Source organism: Carex rostrata, chromosome 2 (assembly GCF_964058835.1).
Source record: "Carex rostrata chromosome 2, lpCarRost1.2, whole genome shotgun sequence".
In the NCBI taxonomy this organism is placed as follows: Eukaryota; Viridiplantae; Streptophyta; class Magnoliopsida; order Poales; family Cyperaceae; genus Carex; species Carex rostrata.
This window is the reverse complement of record NC_135919.1, coordinates 12,561,377-12,587,128: the sequence shown is the minus strand read 5'-3', so window position 1 is coordinate 12,587,128 and position 25,752 is coordinate 12,561,377. Positions and strand designations below refer to the sequence as shown.

Below are 25,752 nucleotides of genomic sequence, written 5' to 3'. Positions count from 1 at the left end.
CCCCCCCCCCCAGGTCTGTAAACAACATCTTACGACAAGGAGGAATGTCGGAGCGCTCAGAAACTCCAATCTTTAATCACAATTACTTCAAATTTTCTCTAGTAGAAGAAAGGGGATCTACCTGAAGAACAAGACCTCCTATTTCACTGGTTAACCGATCGATTTATGTCCCTTGCTGTAATGGATATGGCAATCCATAAATCTTAATCCAAAATGGAAAAGGTTCCCATCTCCCATCGAACTTACACGGATCAAAAGCCTTTAATGGGAAAACCACATCCCCCAGCAGAACATCCTTCTCTTGAAGTGCTATGCGGCGCCAATCTTGATAAGGAGGATGAATCAAGAAACAGTCATCCGTCAAAGGGACTACCTTCCAAATAAAATCGTTGATAGGGAAATGATTTGCCAAACAAGAAGAGATAAAGGCAGCCCCTTTGTGATAAGAATCAGTAATCACTACACCTTGATGCAAGATAGCATCAAAATCCCGAATAGCTTGCGTGCCAGCAAATCGCATGACTGGCAAAGAACACCCGGTAGCTTTCATCGCATCTGTCAACAGAGGCCTTGATTGAGAAGATTTCATAATGAGAGACGGACAGTGCTTCGAGCGATGACTGACTTTAGTACAAGCGAAGCAAACCAAAGCGTTGTAACAAGAACGAGCCAAATGACCCGAATCACCACAACGGAAGCATACCAAAGTGCCTTTCGTAGAGAGGGCCTGAATAGATTGTAATTTCAAACGGAGGCGAGATGAAGAAGAAACCGCGGGATTAAAGGAAGCTGCTGGATGCAGAAGGGGCTTGTCAAACAGTGTTGCCGCAAAAAACCTAGCCCCCGTGCGATTCGCTACTGGTCTCCATGGATCGAAAGCATCTGGTGAGGGATTTTAAGAGGTCAGATGCGGCTTAGTAGAGGATGGCCCAGCGACAGTCTTAGAAGAGAGAAGATGAGGATATTCCGAACTGGAGAGAAAAGGTGGGTTAATTTGTTGAGACGACGAAGCTATTGAGGAAATATTACATGTAGTCCTCAAGATTTTTAGCACAGGTAATAAATTGCAACATAGCGGCCTCCATGGAAGCAGGAATAGTAGAGAGAGACATTATTTAAAAAGGAAGAGCCCAGAATCAAGAGAGGTGTTTCTTGATTTCCCGACGACAGGTGCTAGCCCATGAACAGCTCAAGAGCTCTAAAATATCTAAGAAATAACTCTTGAGGCACATAATTGTTTTAGTTAGGCTTAACAGAATAACCTTTATCATAAGGCCTTCTTCTCTTATACTATTATAGAAAACATTGTCCTCTTTAGGCATTCCATAACAAATATCTCGAATCATAGCGTTTCAAATAAAAAAAGGTTGATGGTTGTGCATTGGGTACATTTTGTGGGTTGGGAGCGTATGAGACCAGAATTTTGGGAAGGTAGTTGGTGTCCGTGCAAAGTGCAAACCTGCACGTGAGATTTGGAATCCATGGAGGTTTAGATTCAACTCCATTAGCACTAAGGTCTTTGAAATGGAGTGGCCACATGTGAGAGCGGAAAGAATTCGTGTTGGGTTAGTTTTCCGGCCCAATTATGGGCCTGGCCTCAATGGGCTTTGATTCAATAAGTGCAAATTAACTTGTTGTTGTTGGTTCTATGAGAAGTTAAACAATCAACTTTTTTTTTTTGTTATTTAGATAAAAAAAAATGGAGGTCTCACCTATCAACTCTTTTTTTTAATTGTCCAAAAAAAATTCTATTTGGATTTCGAATTTATGACTTTCTATACGGATGATGCTGCTATTTTTGCCATTAAATCAAAGGCTGATTCTTAACAATCAACGTTTTAAATTACAATTTTTAATACACACGATTATCCTCTGCATAGTACATGAATTATATATGGATTCCTCTTTTTGTAGGATATATTAATGTGTATTTTTTTTAAAATCAAATTTTGTTGATCAAAACATAATCCTTTCAATAGATTTAATTAGTTAAAAATAAGAAAATACTATAAGATGTTTTTATAATCTAAATATATATATTATAACTTAAAATTTTTTTTATTAAATTACATAGTCATTGTTAATTTTATGTGCCTAATATACTGTACAAAATTATAATTTTATTATTTAATATGCTATGCATGTTTTGAATGCGATCATGTGCTACATAATTGTATGCCACTGTTTTTATACAATATCGATAACAACAAACAGTATGCAATTATGTGATCGATCATTTGTTCTTGGAAGTGTGAATAAAGAACTTATGTCATCAAAATTTGACTTTAATGATTTGGTCCCTGTAGACAGTGATACAACTTCATTTTTTTTAAATAAGTGTCTTCACGCCACCAGTTTCATTAATTGCTGAAACCAAAGATTTTATATCCTAATTATTATATACATACTATTCTTGCCCTTTGCTACTAATAATTACATTCATCAATCAATATCTATCATTGATAGTACTCAATTAATCCCAACTCCCAAGTAAAGTCTATCTCGAACCTATACATGTTATCAAAAATTGTAGAAAATAATGAAAAAAAAAAAAAAAAATTCTTTGTGTTAGCTCTTGATAGTCTGCCTCCGTTATGTTTGTCGGTTCCACATCTCAAATTCAAGTTTTAAAAATAATAATAATAATTAGGAATCAAGATACTTAGCATCTTTTACTATCCGCAAAGAATTTCACAGTTAGAATTTAAACATGTGACTCCACACATGAAGAGGGTTGCCTTTTACCACTAAACCAAATATCAGATCTCGCAGTGATGAATATAGTAAGTATAAACATTCAATTTTAAAATTCGTGTGCTTAGACATAATTTTGTTATATAAATAGAGTAAAACACTACTGTAAAACTGACTTCATACTTGAAGAAAACAAAGCCAATTAAATGGCATACTGTCCGTGCACCGACGCCAGAAGTGGCATGCTATTGCATTCCATAAAACTTCCAGCAGATAAAACAGCAAATTAACATTTGCATAAAGCCTCAGGGCACCGATGCGACCAATGACATGCAATTGCTTTCCATCAAATTCAACCATCTAAAACAGAAAACATTTAATAAAGCCTAGATATTAGCCCTTATCACACGAAATTCATTTTTGAAAACGATGAGCAGAGTTGAGGTTGTAATTAAATTGGTACGGTATAGGGACAAAAGCTGGTTGTTGGAATGCAGCTGTATTGAACTATATATATGAACTACAGGGGAAGAAACAAAGGAACTTTTAAGAGACGTAACGAATATTTTTTAGAGCAACGGAACTGTAGGGGTAAGGGTAAGGTGCTATGGGTTGCATAGAGATCTACGTGCTACGGCTCAATATTTGAGTTTTTACAATTCAAACGGTCGATCCGAATCGTTTATCTTGTTCTCCATATTAATATGTGTTTGAAGACCAAATTTTATATTTTTTGAAAATTTTTACTATTTTTTTACATAAGTAGAAAATCAATTGATCGAAAAAATTCTGCACCATTCAGATATTTGATTTTCTACCTGTCTAAAATAATAGTAAAAAATTTGGTCTCCAAACACATATTAATATGAAGAACAAGATAAACGGTTCGGATCAACCGTTTGAATTTTGAAAACTCGAATATTGAACAGTAGCACCATAGGTTTCTATACAACCCATAGCAGCTTAGCCTTACCCGCACTTTAATTTGCTCTGTACAAAGACGTAACTTTGACAAAACGTGGCATGTTACTGTTAGACATTTTAATTAAATTATAAGTTTTAAAATTTAACTTAAACATAAGAAATGCATGAACCATATATAAGTACACAGTAATAGAGAAAAACAATTATGAGGGCAACATCATTTTTTCTTCAGAAAATCTATTCAACTTGTATAAGTACACATTTTAACAAGATAATTTTTTTATTCATGAGGGCAAGACTCATTTAGGGGTGTAAACGGATTGGATATTATTCGATTTCGTTCGGATCCGAATTTAAAAAATTACTCAAATTATTCAATTTGTATCTGTATCGAAGACTATCCGTATCTGTATTCGTATTCGCATCCGTATTTAAAAATTATAACAGATAAAAATACGGTAAGACTTTTAACTATCCGTATCCGACCATTAACACTCTTAAACCACAACAAATATGCTATATGTTATTAAATTGCATATTATACCAATGATTTATTAAATTACATATAGATATATATATTTTGATGAACAATATAACACTATGACATAATTAACGACTAATATTTTAATTAATAATATAATAGATGTTTTGTAACTAACAAACTAATTATGAAAATATCCGTATCCGTCCAATATCCAATCCGTATCTGTAACGTTTAGTATTTGATCCGTATCCGAAAAATTATTACGGATAAGGATACAGTAAGACTACTATCCGATCCGTATCTGACCGTTTACATCTCTAGTGGCAAGAGTCATAAGCATGTTGTTTTTGATAGGGCACTATTTGATAAGACAATTTTTTTAATCCACACAGTACACTGTAACAAGAAAAAAAAACAATTATGTTACGACTCTTGCCTTGCATGAATAAAAATTAGTTATGTCAAAATGTGAACCCATATAAGTTGAATAGATTTTCAAAACAGTCCTGTGGAGTTTTTCGTAGATTTGACAAGAATTTGATGCAAGGACTTCATAAAAAATCAAATCCTGAAAGGGAACCACACGGAATACCGATTTCAGCTGAGATATTATTTATTCTCAATTTCTTACAAATCTAATTACCTTACATCATTTAATTTAAAAATAAAATAATTGGTAACCACTCGATAAATTTATACTCATATACTGTAAGAAAAAAAATTACAAGATTAACTAGAGCCACAAAGAACTTTCGCTACGCGTATAGAGATAAATTCTTCTTTGAATTTAATTTTAGACATGAATTCTAGTTTGAGTAATTATTAATTAATTGATTAAATTACAATTAAACTGTACTTCTATATCTATTCAGAACTTGACATAATATAAGATAAAAAAAAAATAGATAGAAAGGACTAAGAATTATTCCTTCCTATCTATTTTACATTATATAGCTTATAAGTTCTTAAATAATTAATTATCAGTTTAAATTATTATTAAAATAAAAAAAAATTTGTTTTAGGTTGCAAGGAGTCGAGTTTGTACGAGTTGGTTCTAGCTCTAATTTTATTTGATTATAAATTGAATCGATCAGAATTCCGTTAAAAAATCAGTTGAGCTGTCATGTTCATATCAATTCTAGCTCGAGCCTCGAGCTATACATTATTTATTTGGATTTTCTTACTAAATTATTTATTTTCATATTCTCTTAAAATAATTAAATAATGATTATTCTTTGCTAATTATATTATTTACTTATCGATATTGTGTATAAGAGATGAATTTGAAAAGAACTTGCATTTATATCTAAAAAGACAAACATATTATGTTATATTAATGAAGAGAGTCAACAAAATTGATTTGGATTCAAAATTGAATTCAAATTGGCCAAAAGTCTAATTCAGTGGGTCAAGTTCGAACTAAGTTCAAATCTATGCAAAATAAATCACAAACTACGAACTCTTTTTTTATAGAGTCCTATCATATTTGCACTTTTCAACCAAGTAAGAGTACGTAAGACCACACAGTTAATGTTCATAGAGGATCTCTAGAAGCTGCCTTTGAATCTTCTTTGTTTCCAAGGCAGCCATTCCTTCGTATGAGCCGTGGAGAGATCACTTTGAGATCGAAAGAGATGCCGTACCCATAAACATTTTTTTTTATTATTTAGAAATTAGTAAAAAACTAAAAAAAGAATGAGCTCCGCGCTGTACCTACATATGAATTAAATTCTTTATATGCAAATTGGTAGTTTCTTTCAAGTAGCTTGAAAGACTGGATAGCCCGATTTTTTTATAAGCTTATATATTTTGCTGTTAGATTTGGTGCATGTATGGTTAAAAATGTAGTTTCGTGCTACAATTATGTTTCATTGTCTTTATTTCTATTTTTAATATTCAAACTATTCGATATAATTTCTATACTAAAATGTGTTTTAAAATTTTTTAGAATTTGCTAACTTTAAAAAAAAAAAAAATACAAAATCACCATTTGGAATGGTCCAGATATTATCTGAAATTGTTTGAAAATAGTAATTTTATACATATCTAAAAAAATAGTATAAAAAATTCAAAAAATATATAATTTGGTCTCCAAATATATTGTAGCATGATTGTATTGGTCTTCAAAAAATTAATTGTTTGAGTTTTAAAAACGGGAAAAAAAAATATAGAGCATGATTATAGCACAGTACCAATAATACATTTTACCCTACTTTTAGGTGTGATCCAAAACTCAAAATGGAGAAGTAATTATCAAATTTGAACTTGGTCGATTATGACATTGAAGATGTAGAATCTATTAACAAAGGATCATAATTAATTATGTTCAATTATTTAGTAAAACGATAACAATTAAAGGTGGATCGAATAAACAATACAGCATTTTGTTGGAACGTTCTCTCTCTAACCACCTGATTAGTAATTAATAATATTAATTTTATAAATCAAGATGAATAAAATAAGTAGTTTAAGTGCCATGTCGATCCAACTTCCCGTACCGATATTGTTTTTATGTTGCTTACTAATTATGTTTTGCTGGTACACTTCCAACGATAATATTTTTCTCCTCCATTTCTCGTCCAACAACTATGCATTTTTCATTGGCCAAAAAAAAACTAACATTTTTTTCGATCTGGATTTGCTGATCTAGCACAGAGAGAACACACCGTATGGTATATTACTGGTAGGATAGTTGTACCCAATCAAAAAACAAAAATCAGGTATACCCCAAAAGTGGGTCCCAGATAGCAATCCCTTCCCTTGGCACACGGGTAAAGATTTTAACAGAGCAGTTTTGGCTTCATGCAGCGCACAGACTATAGAATCAAAACTGTTCGGCATATGGTTCATAAGCTGCATGAGACCAAAACTAATTTGATCTTTACCTTTGCCAGTTGCCACACTGGATAGCAATCAAAACCCGACCCGATAGTACCACGTACCGGTTACGGTTGCCCGTTTGTTTATCCAAACTCTTTTAGCGTGTGCAAGGAAGCCGGAGTAGCCCAATTCAAAGCTGAAGTCAGTTTGACGAAGAAAGCAGGAAATAATTAAGGAAATAAATCATCCATCCCATTCAACGCCTCCATAGAAGAACCCTTCAAACATGGACAGATAGTCCCCTCCTACTCCCTCCCTCTACATATCAGACAATTCAATACTCCTACCTCTACATATTTTCTCTTTCCAAATTCTCTCACTACTCCAACCCCCCCTCCCCCAATCCTCTGTACCGGACACCAGAGCAAACACCGGTGACAACCCCAAAAATGCATATACCGCGGCGAAAATCACCGCTGGGACCAGCCAACCAATTGTCTTTGAAAAATGTGCTGTCATACCTTGAAAAGAGCGGCCGGCTCCCTGTTTTCATCACGGCAGTCTTTTGTGTTATTTGTGTCATGGCCATGTATAGTGAGGACATAAAGGCTCTTACTAGTTCCTCGCAATTAGAGAATTCGGTAAACACCGATCCCTTCCTTTTGCAAGACGTCCCAATCACCATTAATAAGCCCACACCGGAAATTAAATTACGAACTCCAATAGAAAACAGCAACAAGGAGCCACTTTTGAAGAAACCGGAGAATAACAATAGAACCAATAGGAGTACGGTTAAGAAGAAGAATCCGGTGGCCTTGCCGGTTTTGAATATACCGGAGACCTGCGATTTGTCGAAAGGGGAGTGGGTGCTTGACAACACAAGCTATCCGATATACAAGGAGAACCAATGCGAGTTCCTTACGGAACAAGTTACGTGCATGCGCAACGGCCGGCAAGATGATATGTATCAGAAATGGAGATGGCAACCTAAGGATTGTTCTCTTCCCAGGTATGCAGGAGTGCAAATGTGTTAACTGTTAAAGAATGTAGATACATTCTAAACATCTATTCTCTTACTGAATTTTCAATTTTTAATCTTTGGAGGATATAACTGCAAAAATATCTTAGAAAATATTTTTTTTAATATTTTTATTTTTTATTTTGACAAAGTCTCAATTGCCAGTTCAGGTTGTTTTGTCCTTCTTCCAGTGAAAGAAACTGTACGTGCGAAATGGGTTTTATTTGTTTTTATTTAGTCTTGAAAATCTTTTTCCTATGCACTTAATTCAACTAAGAAAAAGAAATGTCTATGAACTAGGCACTTGTAACTTGACATATTCTCTCTATTATACACTCATTCAAAACATAATGACAAAGACAACTAGAGATCAATTTGCCAGATGATCCTTCAAACACTAGGAGTAGCTTCTTTATCCTTCCAGAAAAAAAATATTGTTTTTTTGACTGGGTAGAAGCATCCTATTCAGATGTAATTAATTCAAGTCAAACCCTCTTATCAGTTATATATTATCCTTCTAAAAAAATATATTAAAGGGCACCAATTTCAACCTATATATGATGGTGAAGAAGTGATCTAGGTACGTAATTATTATTATTTTATAATTTCAATGCGTATGATCAACTCGGCTCGAATATTCACATGAATTAATTATTGTAATAGTTAATTATGCCGCCTTAATTAATATGACATTATATCATATTGTACATACATAAGTTGAATTTGTTAATTATTATATATTATGTCAACCAGGTTCAATGCCGAGTTGTTTCTGGAGAGGCTGCGAGGGAAGCGATTGATGTTTGTTGGAGATTCTCTGAACCGGAACACATGGGAGTCTATGGTGTGTCTGGTGCAAATGGCACTTAGCCCTGGCAAGAAGCATTGGCCCCACTGGGAGGGCCCACGTCAGGTCTTCAATGCAGAGGTACATGCAATTCTTCTCACCATATTATAACCATGTTACAAATATATTGTTTTGGGAAATTCACTAATTTTTTATATATTAAATGCATATTAATTAATATATAGTAATCTAATAAGGCTGTTAAATAATTTTTAATTTTAACTCAGTTTGGTTACAATGACTGAAGTTAAAAGATATGATGGTCTCAATTTATTATTGCTTATTTTAGAGGTATGTTTTGTTTTAAAGTAACCAATTGAGTATTAGCTCAGCTAGGAAGAGAGTGAGACTAAAGTTTTTTCTTTTTCCTTTTTTAAAAATGTTGTGAGGTAAAATGTACCCCAACTAGTATGTACTTTTTTATATCTTTTTTCTCAAGAAATAAATGACTTGTGTTAGAGTCTTTTGCTTGATTGGCACCTAATTCAATTTGTAACCAATTGCAGGAATATAATGCAACAATAGAGTTTTACTGGGCACCTTTTCTTGTAGAGTCAAACTCAGATAATCCAAAAATACACAGCATACCTACTAGGATCATAAAGCCTGAATCCATCAAGGCTCATGCTGTCCATTGGAAAGATGCAGATTATCTCATCTTTAACTCTTACATTTGGTGGATGAACACCATGAACATGAAAGTCAGGTAAACAACCCAAACTATATATATATATATACACACACACACAAAAAATCGAGTGAGTCTGCCTATGGTAATGTGCACAGCACATACCGATCCTTATTATGAATTATATATTTTTATTGTTCATATTTAAACAGTAATTTGAGTCATTCAACATGATATTCATATGAAAATATATTGGAAGGCCAAATTTTGCATTTCTTTTAAAAAAAATACTATTTTATTAGATAGAAAGAAAAACACTCGATATAAAAATTCGTAATTATTTATAAGTAGTGATTTTCTATCTATTTAAAAAAATAAAAAATTGTGCTTCAAATATATTTTATATGAAAATTACGTTGAGTGACTTAGATAGACCGTTTTAACTTTAAAGATATAAATATAAATTCATACATAATAACAGACCTTCACTATACATAGTATCGTAACTCTATACGGAATCTATTAATTTGTTCATCACAATTTTGTTAATTTGGTTATTAATCTAGATTTTTTTTGTCTTCTTTCTTTTCAATGAAAACCAATTAGGAGGCCAAAGGCAAAGAGTTGGGAAGAAAATGACGAAGTGGAGAGAAGAGTGGCGTACAGAAGAGTAATGCGAACGTGGGCTAATTGGGTGCACCGCAATGTAAACCCAAAGCGTACCCAAGTCTTCTTTATGAGCATGTCTCCTCTCCATATAAGGTTTGCATTTTAGCTTCTTCTTTTTTTATTCTTTTCACAAATAATCTCATTAATTAGTTTTTAAATAGTTCATGTCAGCATCTAAGTTATTTAATTGTTGTGTACTTCCTCAACCATATTAGCATAAAGTACAAATGAAAATTGACAATAAAAATCATAAACCTAGCTAGCACGAAAGATGATAAATTTCACTTTTCTATGAAAAGACGTATGTTTAAATCATGCAAGAAACATTTAAAAATGAATTGTGTATAACTAATAGAATATTTAAAGTATATGTTATAAAAATGCGAAATTATTATGATAATTATTTAGGAATATTTAAATTTTAAATTTTAAATTTCACTGTTTTGTTCGAACATTAAATATGACATAATCATGTATTTTTGGAATATCAGAAACTAAATTTATAACCCATAAAAACATACTAAATTGTTTGAAAAGCACAGAAAAAAGTAGTAGTAGCAAAAATGAAAATAGCCCGGTTAGGTTGATAGTTGGTGAATTAGCAAGTAAGAAAGCGAACTAAATGTATGGGATATCTCATAAGATTAGCAATACTTCAAAAAGGTAGAAAAAAGTTTTAGAATTCAGAACTCAAATTTATGCAAAAATCTCTTAAGAAAAGAAATCTTTAAAAAAGAAAAGTACTAATAATTGTCCGACATATTTTGTTTTGAAATTGTCCACCACCAACTAAAGTGTACCGTATCAGTCCATATCTTTATCCATAATTATTAATTGTATATAAGTTTTAATTTGTACATAATTAATACTTAATAAAAATTTATAGCATAACTGAATTTTACAAATAGTAATAAAATTAACACTTAACTTTCCGTACTTTGAGAAAACAAATCTTCTGTTCACATGTTGACAGGAAAATTCTGTCCACATAGTCTATCTGTTTATCCATTCATGCTTGCTCCGATCAGAACGGTTCTAATTAAAGTATGTGTTGTGTTTTTTTAAAATTCAAATATTCTTCATACTTTAACTATGATCACTCAGATCGAAGAAAATATGAAATGAATAGACGGATAGATTCTATGAGCAGAATTTTTTTGCCAACATATAAACGAGAGATTTAATTCGACACTTTGATGCCGTTGTTAATGAAACTTGAAAGCTAGAACCTCGTTTTTCTATTAAAGCAAATGATATTATTCCAGGAACAAAATTATTATTCCTCTAAAAAAATAATTAGTTTAAGTCACGTTGTTAATGAAACTTAAATCATTGCGTACTTAAATGAGATTATTGCGTTGTTACAGCTGTGGTCCCATTTTGTACTTGCGTCGACAACTTTAGATCCTTCAATTCATATGGGTCATGGCCTCATGGGTGTCCCCAAAATTCATGAACTATTAATTATTTATTAACAGCTCAAACCTTGTGCAGTTGTGAGTTGTGACCCTTTTAGGATGCTTTACAAAATATACAATGATTAAGTTTCCTCTTTACTAACTTCCACGTGGGTACAATATCTTACTCAATTTTGTAAGCTTCTATGACCTAATCAATGAGAAGAGTTGCAAAATATTATCATTTTTTTAAGCTCTTTTTAGCTAGTTTTCCTTTAATTTTCTTTGAAGTCATTGATCTGACATCGAAACTAGAACAACACAGAATAGTTTTTTAAGTCTGGGAATTCTTTGGCAGTTAATTAGTTTCACAATTTTGACAATATTTTTTTTCTAAATTATATAAAATATAAATATAAACATAATATTGTTTTCCTTATATATAAATTGTGTATACAATTTAAATATCATTAGTATTTCATCATTATTTTGTTAATTATAATCCTTGAAATTTTATATCAATATTGTTGAAACTTGCATAAAATTTCATCGTTTTTTATATATTTAAATAATTTTTGCAGTTATTATGGTTGACAAAACTAATTAATTGTCAATAGATCCCCACCATACTTTTAATCTACTTCTTCTTATATCTTCTTAGTCAACATATTTTATTTTTCATAAACATTCAAGGTACAAGACAATAATTACAAGTCTACAAGCCGAAAATATTCAAAAGAAATTTAAAACCAATTAATAACTAAATGATATTTTACTATATGAAACTCCAAAATATAAAATTAATACAATTCCAGTAGATACAACACGATGAAATGTTGAAAACTTGTAGCTAGCGGTCAAATAAAGCACGAGTTATTGAGCTTGCCTATCTTTATTTAGGATTAAAAAGGGTGATCGTTCCAATCATAGGTCCCAATAATTGATACTTTGATCCCCTTGTCTTTATACTATTTATTTTTTATTACATCACCAAAAGGCTTTAGTGGTCCATAGGAATTTGGGGAGGAGAGAAGACCCGTAAGCAGCCCCACTGTCTTTTATTTATTTTGTTTTATTTTCTGATAGCTCCATCTTTTCCCCAACACGTACTTCCCGATTTCTTCTCGATGTACCACATTTGTGGTATTTCTATCTTTTTCCCTTGTTATTCCACACGCTTGAGTGATGGTTGAGATTCAGTTCTTAGATAATCGATGACCCGCTCCATGATTTACTACAATCAACGCGCATCAGAAAATCAGAATTTCTTTTGCTTAGGCCCACAGGAAGCATCTATCGGAGTACAATTTAGTAGTTATGGATTTGAGGAACCGAACAAACTAGGAGTTGGCAACCTAATAATACCACTTGAGGTCACAGTCTTGTCTTGGTTTCTCTTTTTTCATCTTATTTTACAGTTCAAATAAATGATAGGACAACCTTTAAAATTATTCTTTCTTTCAGTCAAGGATTTATAACCGTCAATTTTATGATCAAAAGTGTGTGATCATAAAATTATTTTAAAATTGAATTGTTCAATAGGTACAAATACAATGATTCCAGCTACCTTTAGAATCTTTAGGATTGGATGGATCATGGCAACATAACAAAAGTTAATGAAACAAAACAATAGATATTTTTGGTGAAACAGCAAATCGATCCAGTAAGTTCCAAAATTTTATGATATATTATGGAGATAACATGGTAGGTCTCAGCAGTTGAGCCCACGAGTTTGCATGACCTTGCCTATTTGCATACGCAACAAAAATATAATAAAATTATAAACTTAATTTCAATGATTCGGATAGAATAATAGAGCGATTAATCTAATTATCTATGCTCCCTGTTAATTCACCGAGGCATTGACCGTAGACTTTCTACGTTCTCTACGCAGATGCTCTCGCCTCTCTGCCTTTAAAAAGAAGTTAGTCGGTTGTACATTTAAAAATATATTTCTCTTCCTAAGGGCCCATAGATTGGTATAATTCATCTAATGGGAAGATGAAAGAAAGAAAGAAAGAAAATATATATTTGCTTTATCGGAAAAAAGGACAAACTTTTTTCATTTGAACTTTCGCCTTCTTTCTGAAAATCTCTTTGTTGTTTAAAAGCCGTCTTAAATTATCAGACTATATATGTAAAAGTAATACTTAATAGGTGCAAAATTTTCTATTTTGGCAGCTAGCGTTAGCGTCAAATCAAGATGATGACTAATGATATAGATTTTTGTATGATTGTTACTAGTCTAACTTTAGCAACGAAGTTTGTCTGCCCATATTTAAATCATGAATATGACACAAGATTAGTATCTTGCATAATCCTATAGGTGGATTGATAAGCATATATTAATGTAACAATATGTACATCTTTTATCATAATTGATTAATTGATATAATATGATATATGTGGCTACTATTGAATCCCAAAATAGTACTTCAATTAATTAATTCCATCCCCCATTGGTCCCGTTAGTCTTTTTCCTGATGCATCATTTAATGTCACATTTGCTGCAACGAGCAACTACATTTCTTTGAAATTTGACAAATAAGTTATATATTTTGTAATTAATTAATTAGTTTTTTTCCTTGCTTTTTTTTTGTATAAACAGCCCTCAAGTATGGGGAAATCCAGACGGAATCAAGTGTGCTAAAGAGACGACTCCTGTGACGAACTTCCAAGGCCCGCTATACCTTGGAACTGACTGGGAAATGTTTGATCTGGTGTCAAACGTTTCACGATCAGTTAAACGAGTGCCGATCACTTTTGTTGACGTAACGACAATGTCAGAATATCGTAAAGATGGACACACTTCAGTATACACAATTAGACAAGGCAAATTGTTGACACCAGAACAGAAGGCTGATCCTCTTAATTATGCTGATTGCATTCACTGGTGCTTGCCTGGTGTGCCTGATATTTGGAACCTCATCTTATATACAAGAATCATGTCAAGACCTGCTATGCAGTGAAACACTTTGTTTCATTTTTTCTTTTTCTTTTTGTTCACTATATTGGCTATTGCTTTATTAATTTTTTTTTTCAGTGACCTTAATGTAAGGTTATAGAGGGAGAAAATAGTTACTACACTTGTTCACTATATTAAGCCTCAAATGAATTGTACATCTCTATATCTGGGGTACTTGTTTTTCGTTCATTGCAAGTAAGAAAATAATTCAACATTAGATAAAAATTGATCTGGAAGTATGAGCATTTTTTTGTCAAAACAGAACCGAAAACGGTTAAAACTTTTTTGGTACAGTAAAGGTAAAAGCATGAATACCATATCACAAATGAGATGTCCAGGATGTCACTTTCTTAATTTGCTCCTGGACCACACTGTTTGCTGTTTTTCATTAGGAACATACCATGGAATATAGAAAGAGAACTTTTCCTTGGCATGATTTATGTGCCTTTCCATAATTTAATAGCGTGATACAAGTGGCCCAACTAACCCAACACCTTGTTAGGAAAAATAAAAAAATAATAAAAGAGAGAACATTCAACAGAACAGAATTAAAACATTGGAGAACCAATTGCCAGAACAGAAGTAACACCCCCAATCCCGGAAATATTTCCTTATTGGGCCGCCATTGATTTAGCCCGCACGAGTTTTGACGATTAGGTCAATGTCAGCCCGTTAGGTGCTAGCTAACTTTACATACTAAAAGAAGCCTATGGACCTGAGTCACCTGTACGTGCCATGTCTCAACTCTCAATCTCTCAAATAACATTATACAAGCTTGATCTCAGGTTAACTTCGTTTAATATGGATATTGAATGTTTGAATTTCGAACTACTAAGGTTGAATTTTAGTTTCTGGCGAGTTTTGAGTTCAGAAATTAATTGAACGTATATAGGTTTTCCTAGTTTGACCCTATATACTGGCATAATTCAATACTAAGGAACGAAGTAAATAATTGAATATCTACGATTAAAGCTAAGTGATACGCGTGGATGGGCCACCTTGAGGAAAGGAAATTCCAGCATTGTCCCTGCATTTGTTGGAAATAAATCTGCTGTGATTCGAAGGGTCTCGCAGGACCCTGTTATTCCATATCCATCTATTTATCTGTTTAAAAATTTGTGCATAAAAAATTATTATTATTGAGATTTGTGCATGTTTTATTATTATTGAGATTTGTGCATTTCAAAAAGTGAGTGAAAGATTAGATTTGAAATCGCAGGTACTGCGATCTCTTTAGAATCACAGCAGATTTATTTCCGCATTTGTTTGACAGATTTATTATTGATTGTTTCCAACGTTGGTTTGAATTTCTACTAAAAACAATTAATTAAAAAAGTGCTCGCATAATACTATTTATTTTCACCAGTTCACTGCACGGATTTTATCAGAGATGCACAGTACATTCCTATTACCACTATGGCACTATATCATACATTCATATATACTGCACGTGTGACGCAGATCAATATGTGATCTCAGGATTTTACTCCTCTAGAGCAGAGGGTTTTAGGTGTAAATTTACCCGTGTTGCTTTTACCAAACATACATCAACCCATCATTTTGTTTCGAGGATATCATGGCATTTGTTTTCGCTGTTAAATTCCTGATGTGTCAGGATGAAAACATAGTTTGTTAATACTAAATGTTCGGTTCACAGTTCATTTATTCCATGTCAGACGCATACTTGTTTGGAAAGGGACTCGATTGATTAAATCACGGAAGAGATCGAGGGGCAAAGATAACAAAAGAATATTATCAAGGTGAAGCAAACTACTGAGCAAGTAAAACTTAGAAAAGTTCAACAAACTCCGCAAACACATATGAAACATTGAAACTACAACTGAAACAGAGAAGTACAAAAGCACTAGCTAGGATAACACTACGTACCAAAGCAAAGGTGCACGCACTACATGTACACGACACTAAAAAAAAACAGACCGATGCAACAGCCTTAGATAAAGAGACTACAACCTAACTAGCCGTCACTTATTATTCCACAGCCTCAAACATAACTACCACACTCTACTTGTTCTCATCTACGTCAATGGCTTCACGGCCGGCATCATCGTCCCCTCCAGACCCGGTGCTACGGCCACCCTTGCGGCCCATCTCCTGGTACCCTTCTGTCCCCAGCTGGTCCTTCCTCGTCTGACCTCCACGGCTCCTTCCTACAAATTAATTTATTAAGCTCATCAATCCTTACTGTAGGATCTAATTCATGGCAGATATGTAAAACCAAATGCACAACGCCTAATTATTTGTGTGTTTTTAAATACAATTATGGCACAGATTATAAACTGGGTATATATACCTTCCGCCAGGTGCTCCTGGGCCTCGAGGCTTTTGCCACCGGTACCGCCCGGTACAACCGTCTCTCCCTGCTTAGCCCGGGCGTCAAGCTCCTTCCTTTCTTGCTGCGATGCCATTTTTCTCGCTTGATGTTTCTGCAACTATCCCTTACTATTTGAGGTGTATATATCTGTTATTCTGTTACTGCGCGGCGAGGTGATATACACGGGTGCGTTTTTTAAGGAGAGCAAATGGCGAGAGGAGGACGGAGATGGTGACACGTATGGGGGAAGCGCAGAGTTAGCAGAGAGACGGGGAACCTGAGAGACGCTGAACTTGTAACACGTGTGGTCAATTCCTTTCTTCGGTAAGAGAGTGACACGTACGAGTTCATACATGCAAAAGCAAGTTATTTGGAGATTATACTAGCTCGACAATCTATGAGAAATAGACCATTAAGCCGACGGCCCAATATTTTGCTCTCTAGTCTCTATAAAATTGTACTCCGGTAAACCGATAGGCGAAGCCGAATAATTCAATTTTTTTGGTTGATTTAAAGCAATTAAAAAATAAAAATAAAACAAGTATAAAAGATATAGGACTGGAAACAAAATATAACACTCATGTACTGGGTGAAAGCGTTATCGGCCCAGAAAAGCCCAATATGCTTAAAAAGTTCAAAACGCAGAAATAGAAAAATTGCATACTGCTCGTAGCCTCGTACTGTGATAGATTGACTATATTCTATAGACGACTATACGAGTGATATATTCCGGAGGAATGTAAGAAAATACTCTTAATTTGAATATTAAATTGACTACTTAAAATCATTTTTTTCCCTTAAGTTGGTTCTCATATCTTTTATTATTGTTAGATTACGCTAAATTACGTTAAAATTGGTTCTCATGAAAAATTACGCTAAAGTTGGTTCTCATGTTAAATTACGCTAATATGAAAAATTGACTACTTAAATTTACTGTAATTTAACATGATTATCTATAATTAATGTTTTACTTCTCTATTTACTTTAGATAATCTCTCATATTAGCAAATAGTAATTAACTAATTATATAATATTGAAAAGCTGCTCACAATTATATAGAAATGTACATTTTATTAAAATAACTTATATTATAGAAATTTATGCCACTAGTGAAAAAACTAGAATTAGGATCGGAAAACCGACTCTGATCCAGGCGTACAAATACGAAATTAATCTGGATCGGTTAAACAGCTGATACTAAAAGTTTGAATTAGGATCGGTTATTTCAAATAACTGATCTTAATAGTACAAATAACCGATCCTAATGGTTTGTATCTGGATCGGTTTTTCCAAAATAACCGATCCTGATGTTATATTGAATCTAATTTTTTTTTATTTGGCTAGCTTCCATATATATTTGCTGGCCAGCATCCTAAAATATTATTTTTTACACAATAAGAAGCAGTCGTCAAATATCATACACGTCCTAAATTATTACCAAAATATCATGTTCATGCAAAGTTTACACCACATTCTAGAATTAAACTCCTAAATTATTACAAATTATCACATCCTAAATTGTTTTACTTTTTTGAATCAATACTTCCTTTATTTTGTCTCTCTCTGAGACAAAAAAAATAAAAATAAATATGCAATTAAAGAGTGTATGGCTGATACAAGACTGTACAAGTCGGGTCAGAATGGCTGGTACTGTCATTTTTGTTGTTTTTTCCTATTTCAAAGACTGAACTTGAAAAATTAATTAAAAATAACAGAAAAAACCAAAATTGATCAAAATTTGAGCCTAAACTGCATGAAATTAAATCCTCTATCTATCTGTCATATCTATTTTACCAAAATCAGAGTTTATGTTATCTGATTTGCCAGTTTTCAACAAAAAGGCATTTTTGACCCTTTTTTATGACAACCTAGACTTTAATAGGCTTCATCACTTATTTCATGTGCTCAGTGTATGTTGTGATGTCTGTACAACACATGGGACATCTCCCGTATTGTTGGTGATTTTGATTATCCAAAAGTTGGAAGGAAATGATATTGGGAAATGCATTCACATCTTTTGTAGGGATATACAAGATAATTCTAGTTTTACTGTGGTACAATTCATATTTTATCAATTTTCATGTGTGTATGAAGTTTCTATTATTGTCACAGCTGTTAGTTTATTAGTTGTATTTATGCATCACTGAAGACTAATCTATGTGAAAAAAATTTAATACAAAATCATTTCTTACATGGCATGTTTCAAAATATTGAATGTTAGAGGCATAAAAGTTACCCCAAATCACTTCTATAAGGCAACAGCACAAAAGTTTGGCACACCACTTCTCCTAACCTAATAATTCAGAAAAAAAAAAATTCAATAAGTGCAAGCCTACACATGTAACAATTTACTACTTAGTATGACTGAAGCAGTAACAAAAAAAAAAATCCAAGCTAAGTGTTTTGTATAATTAAGTAAAAAAAAACTTACATCATATGTGTCAACAAGTGCAAGAAAATTATGTGGAAAAGCCAATGCATATGACGTGAACGCTGCCAACTCACTCTTCTTTGTTTCTCCATATAAACCAATTGACGATTTTAACCCCTGAAATGCATTAGTGCTTTATAATTACTGAACTGATGAACCTAGATCAAATTATGTACTAATAACATTGAAATAACTGAGGATACAATTTCTAAAGTAAAAAAAATGAGACTACTTCTGTTATGCTTTTCGCAAAGTTAAAAAAAAATGTAAAACAGATAAATAAGTGCAGACCTTGTAGCATCAAATCCTCCCATGTAGCAATATCTTGAGGCACTTATTCCTCCATCAGGTCCCCAATTTCAAAGTTGGATAAAGAAATAGTAACATTAAAATAGTAAGTATTTCACAGAAGAGTGAGGCTATAGTACTATGCATAGCGCATAATGCTCCATACTACATATTAATATTTTTGTTTTCAAAATTCAAATAGTCGATATGAACCATTCAATGTGATCTCCGTATGAAAATGTAGTTGCAACTAAATTTTACATTTTTTAGTATTTTTTTACTATTTTTCAATACGTAAAGGTCATATATTTTTCAATACATTTTTTAGTATTCATTTGGATTTATTATGGAACATGCAGAGGACAATTTACCTTCTCAACTGCTTGCCCTTTTTCCCCATTTAATTCAGAATTTCATAAAACCAATAATAGATCAGTTACATTAAAGACAAGATGTAACTTGGGAACATACGAAATCACAGATCCGAAGGGAGAGTCGAATATTTTATGTAGGATAAGTACTATCAGTAATCCATTACACTTTCACGCTCTCTGAAAAAATATCAAAATTGATGAATTTTTGTATGATTTTTTTGTCACACTGTCAAAACTACGCAAAATAGACTTGACTCAGCCAAATTGAAGCTGATTCAATACAATATGTATTTGATATATCTCATTCAAGCTTTGAGCACTCAATTGGTCTTTGCAATTTCTCTAATTTTCATTAATCAAAGATAAAACTAGGGGTGTACAACGGGCAGGTCAATGATATTTTATTAAAATTTGAATCCAACCCGATTACACCGAGTAAAAAAAATTCTTTACTTGATCCACCCATAACCCAACCCAACTCATCTATTTTTCTATATACGGGTTATTACGGGTTATACGGGTTAGATGGGTTAAACGGGTTATAATTTTTATCGAAAATCTATTATATATCTTTTTACTGTTTTTATTAAAACTAGGTACAAATAAAAGTGACAAACAAAATTTTCACATGCCTAGAGAAAAGCCCATACAGAGAAGAGGTAAAAAAATTTTGTGCATAAATCCCTCTGACAAGGAGTATTTACTACAGTTTGTAAATTTACAAATGTCAACCTTCTAAATTTTGAAATATAACAATTCAACCCCTATAATTGTATTAGAATATATAAAAACCCAAAATACACTTGTATCGACTTACCAGTGCTAGAATTGATTTAGAAACTTAAACTGATGTGATATAATGCTGGTACAAGAATTTACAAATTGGTACAAAGCAAAGAGGGGTGTAAGAAAGGTTTAAAGGAAGTACAAGCATGTACCAGTCAAAATTACTCATAGCAACTAGCAACACCTTAGATATAAATTATGAAATCGGTACAAGCTTTTGAAGTAAGAAATTCAAGTGTACAACAGCTCACCTCCATCAAAATAGCAATGTCAAATGAATTACTATGATACTGATATCAGCATGTATTAACAAGTATTGCAACCTAGATCTTATAGAATAGGATAATTGGGTCAAGAATCACAACATTATTCACTTTTAATTCAATCCAGTAATAGCAATCATCAGAGAAATAATTAATTTACAATTCAGAGAAGAAAATAAGAAAACCAGAACTACACAGGATAGGATAATTGATCAAGCAACAACAATATAAGCTAAAGAGAACCACAACACGGTATCAAAAAAAAGAAAATCAATTGCATAATTACAACAGGTAAGTCACCAGGATGAATAAATCAAGTTATACATATGCTGTCATCGGAAATAGATAATGTAGAAACGTAGATTTGAGGCTGGGTATGGGTATAAACGGGTTATTAAGAGAAAACCCATGACCCGATCCAGAGTAACAGATTTGTCAAAATCTAACCCGTACCCGACCCAGTAACATCTCAACCCGGTAAAACACGGGTCAGCTCGGACGGGTTAGACGGGTCGGGTGGGTCGATAATATTTGTGTACACCCCTAGATAAAACTATCTAAACTAACCTTAGTAGCGTGAGTGAGACGATCGCCGCTCTCACTGACGAAGACTGGTGGTAGTGGTGGATAATGAGAGGGAGAGACCGGTGGCAGTGGCGGAGAGGGTGACGAGACTGGCGGAGAATGAGAGGGAGAGATGGAGACAAAGAGAGAGACAGAGGAGTTGAGAGAGAGATTGGGAGAGGCAAAAAATGAGAGGAGAGACGAAGAGAGAGAGAGAGAGAGATATATTGGGAGAGGCGGATCAGTATTTTCGAAGTTGAAAATGAGAGAGATTGGGAGAGGCGCGAAAAGAAAAATAAAGAACCCTAGCTAAGCAGCGCCAAATGAATTAGTTTTAGGAATGGTTAATTATTAGCAACCGATCCTAATTCATTTGAAAAATTAATTTTTTTATAATACATTAGAAGACTTTAAAACTTAATAGAGCACCATTAGGATCAGTTAATTCCAAAAAATCGATCCTAAAAATAATTAGAATCGGTTATTTATTTAATTTATCCTGAATGACATTGTTACGATCGATTATATATATAACTGATCCTAAAAACAATCAAGATCCCCTGTTCTAAAAAATCGATACTAATAACGAACAATCAGGATCGGTTTATTGTAAATAACTGATTCTGATTCTTTAGTATTGGTTTTTTTTTTATTGTTAATCGATCCTAATAGTGTCCATTAGAATTGGTTTTTTATGAAGCCCGATTCAAATGGACCAATCCAGATTAGTGTTTCTCCACTAGGTTGCATTATGAGAAAATATATATTATAGAAAAAGATGTGCATCGTGAGTTATTCAAATATTAATCTGAAGTAGCTAGATCTTGAAGATCTACTGCATTTCTATTAAAAAAAATTGTGCATCCGTCTCATTTGCGATTTCGCGAACTGACTGAATTATATATCTCGTGTCCATATAGCCACGAATTATATTATGAGATATCATGCATGTAAAATCTTATAACATATGATCCTTAACAAACTAACTGAACATATCCCAACTCCCAAGGACTTGGCGGGTCTTTTGGTCGTAGAATTTTCGTTCTTAGTTTTTGAAGGAAACAAAATGACATTTGCAACGACTTATTCAGAAAGCCCGACGTCCCTTTCACGAGTCACAATTAGGGATTTGATACATGTTCGTTGTTAATTATGATTGAAATTAAGACGAATGAAAGCAAAACAAAAGAGCATGATTGACTAGTAGACTGACAATTGGTACAGCTAGGGGTGCACAAAAAATTCGAGATTCGTGATTCGATTCGAGTTCGATTCGAAAAAGTTTGAAAAAAATTCGATTCGAAAGTAATTCGGTTCGAAATTAATTCAAACCAGTTCGATTCGAAATTAATTCAATTTCAAATTCGAACCAGGCCCAATTCGATTCGTGTGGTTCGCGAATCTGGCCCAGTTCGAAATTAATTTCTTTTTTATGGCTATTATATGGAACCAGGCCCAATTTTAAATCCCAACGGGCTTTGAGGCTCTCATTAAAGCACTTCAGTGGTTTTTTTGAAGTGTTACCAGTGGGCCTCCAGAGGCGCTAATTAAACCCCTCTCTCTCTCTGCCTCTCCTCTCCAGTGGAGATATCGCGAGGATGAGCTCTCTCGCTACGCCTCCTCCGCCAAAACCCTAACCGCCTCGAAGACCAGCTCCATACGATTAGACCAGCTCCACCCGCCTCCTCCCGCCTCGAAGACCAGCTCCACCAGATCCGCCTCGACCAGCTCAATTTCGAATTAATTTCGAATTTGAATCGAACCAGTTCGAATTATACCAAATCGAATTCGAACTGACATTTTAGGTTTGAAATCATTTCAATTTCGAACTGGGTTCGATTCGAATTAATTTCGAATTCAAATTCGAACCTGGGCAGGTTCGATTCGGTTCGGTTCGGTTCGTTTGCAGGCCTAGGTACAACTTACAAGCTAGTATATTATTATTAGAGGCGGAATCAGATTTTCAAAATATGAGTACCAAATGTGAATGAGATAAATCATATTAAATTTGTATGTTGTGGATGAGTGATCAATTTTACAGTATCTATAATATTGTATTCTAAATTATATAGAAAATTACATATAACGATATAATTAAAAAATAGAGGTCAATTAACTCTAGGGCTGGCAAAAAAATTCGATGTTCGTGATTCGATTCGGGTTTGATTTGAGTTTAATTTGATTCAAAATGGGTTTGAATTGAAACGAACCAAACCAGGTTTGGTTTGGAATTAATTCAAATCAAACCAAACTCAAACCTAGCCTGGTTCGATCGAAATAGGTTCGTGATTTTTTTGTGGTTCGAATCTCATAAAATCACTGGCCTGTTGTTCGTACAATAATCATTTTCGTCTATTTGACTAATTTGTAAAAACATAAAATTATTGAATTTTACGATTTCTTCCATTTTAAGATTATGTAGGTCCAAGAAGAGTTGGAATTACAGAATGATACGCTTGGACTGAAGAAATCATGAAGACTTTTATCAAGAATACAAATTGTAAAATCAAAGGTGGTAAAATAAGTTTGAGGCTGTTTTTGCAGAAGTAAAACGTTGGTAACGTTTATAAAACGTTGTAACGTTTTAATTCTGCCAAAAACACTAAAGTAAAAGATTGATTAAAAACTCAGAAATAACTTAAAACGTTATAACGTTTTTACAAAACGTTGTAACGTTTTAGGATTACTAAAAACGGCAGAAGCACTGGTGTACAGAACAAATAAAACGTTGTAACGTTTTTTTGTAAAACGTTATAACGTTTTAGGATTGTCAGTATTTCAAATGGAAAACGTTGTAACGTTTTCATAAAACGTTGTAACGTTTTAATTAAATCTAAGCTTCAAACAATTCCTGTTTTTGATCAAGATTTTACAGCACAAAACGTTATGTAACGTTTATAAAACATTGTAACGTTTTTGAACCCTTTTTGCTGAGCTGTCAGAAATCTAAACCCTAAATCGCAATTTGAACTAAAACGTTGTAACGTTTTGGTTCAAACAGCTCATTTTTGAGCTGACACTATAAATAGATGAGTGAGGTTTTCTTCTCACCTATCTGAGCCGAACCTAATTAATTCAAAAGTGATTTTCTGAGAGCTTAGCATACTCCATTGTTGTGAGAGCCTAAAACTTCAAAATCCCTCAAGCAACCTCAAACCTACTTCACTAATCTTGATATAGATTAGGTTAGAGTGATCTATTGAGTGTTTCTCTTGTGTTCCTAGACAATCGAGACCTTGTTCTCATCTCTTGAGTTGGCCGTTTGATTTCCCGCTTGGTGTGTAAGGGCTCAACGGTTCACAAGTTGTAATCCTTTCGTATTGGGTAATAGGAAGGCGCACCTCACAAGGTTGCGAAGCCCCGGAGACGTAGGCCTTTGTTTTGCCGAACTCCGTTATCACCCCGCGTGTCAAATTTCTCTAAACTCATCTCTTTACTTTCAACTGCAATTTAATTTCAGTTTTTGAGCAATTAAAGGTGCCCCTAAGTGCAACAAAGTGGTATCAGAGCAACTTACTCGAATTAAGACACACTTAATTGGAGATTAGATCAACTTGACAAATGGCACCTTATAGATCCGTGAAAGAACCCCTAATTTTTGGTACTACTACCAAAAATTTCATGCATTGGAAGAAAACCATGATTAATTACTTGAATATCCTTGAGGTATGGTATGTGGTTGAAAAAGGGTATACACCAACATACTCAAGTGTAGCTACCGATAGTTCAACCGATGCCAAAATTGAGACCGTCGATTCAAAACAAACCAAAAAAGACAATGACCTAGCAACCAATGTCATATTCAATTTGGTTAGTGAATCGGTAGCCTCACTCTTTGGTAGTGCATCAAGTGCGAAAGAAATGTGGGATGCTCTTGTAAACCGGTATGAAGGCAATACCCAAATCAAACGAACCAAAATAACCGGTTTAGAAGCAAAATTTGAAACCTTTAAGGTTGAAGATGGTGAAAGCATTGAGGATATGTATAATAGACTTATGCATATCCAAAATGAGTTTACCGAATTGGGAGAACCACTTTCTAACAATAAACTTGTAGGAAAGCTATTGAGGGTGATGCTCATGAGGGATAAATGGTCCGGGTTGGTGAGTGCTCTAGAGGCAATCCAAGGCACGCACGACACATTCACACCGGATGACCTCTATGCTCATTTTAGGAGTTTTGAAGAAAAACTTCGACAATCCGGTGATTTGAAGCAAAGCTCAAAGTCCAAAACCGTAGCTTTTCCGGCACAAAACCGAAACTTTCC

General features: G+C 33.6%; 2 protein-coding genes across 2 annotated transcripts; one reads left to right on the top strand and one right to left on the bottom strand.

Moving 5' to 3' along the window:
- The first annotated feature begins 7,131 nt into the window (after positions 1 to 7,131).
- Positions 7,132 to 14,682, top strand: LOC144575320 (xylan O-acetyltransferase 1-like). The gene is made up of 5 exons (XM_078325416.1): positions 7,132 to 7,931; positions 8,694 to 8,868; positions 9,294 to 9,493; positions 10,022 to 10,177; positions 14,090 to 14,682. Exons 1-5 carry the CDS (start codon positions 7,372 to 7,374, stop codon positions 14,448 to 14,450), a joined length of 1,452 nt encoding a protein of 483 aa, XP_078181542.1. The 5' UTR covers positions 7,132 to 7,371; the 3' UTR covers positions 14,451 to 14,682.
- A 1,577-nt stretch (positions 14,683 to 16,259) lies between these two features.
- On the bottom strand, positions 16,260 to 16,977 carry GEA6 (Stress induced protein). Its single transcript, XM_078298528.1, has 2 exons — positions 16,758 to 16,977; positions 16,260 to 16,614 (listed from the first exon to the last, which is right to left on the bottom strand). The coding sequence occupies exons 1-2, from the start codon at positions 16,870 to 16,872 to the stop codon at positions 16,469 to 16,471; spliced, it is 261 nt and encodes an 86-aa protein (XP_078154654.1). The 5' UTR covers positions 16,873 to 16,977; the 3' UTR covers positions 16,260 to 16,468.
- Positions 16,978 to 25,752: the final 8,775 nt, after the last annotated feature.

What these genes read in the sequence shown, in the direction of transcription:
- LOC144575320 (XM_078325416.1), top strand. Translation starts at nt 7,372, where the DNA reads ATGCATATACCGCGGCGAAAATCACCGCTGGGACCAGCCAACCAATTG. An exon ending in GTCAGGTCTTCAATGCAGAG is followed by an intron (nt 8,869 to 9,293) that starts GTACATGCAATT and finishes AACCAATTGCAG; the next exon opens with GAATATAATGCAACAATAGA. An exon ending in ACCATGAACATGAAAGTCAG is followed by an intron (nt 9,494 to 10,021) that starts GTAAACAACCCA and finishes AAAACCAATTAG; the next exon opens with GAGGCCAAAGGCAAAGAGTT.
- GEA6 (XM_078298528.1), bottom strand. Translation starts at nt 16,872, where the DNA reads ATGGCATCGCAGCAAGAAAGGAAGGAGCTTGACGCCCGGGCTAAGCAG. An exon ending in CCAGGAGCACCTGGCGGAAG is followed by an intron (nt 16,615 to 16,757) that starts GTATATATACCC and finishes ATTAATTTGTAG; the next exon opens with GAAGGAGCCGTGGAGGTCAG.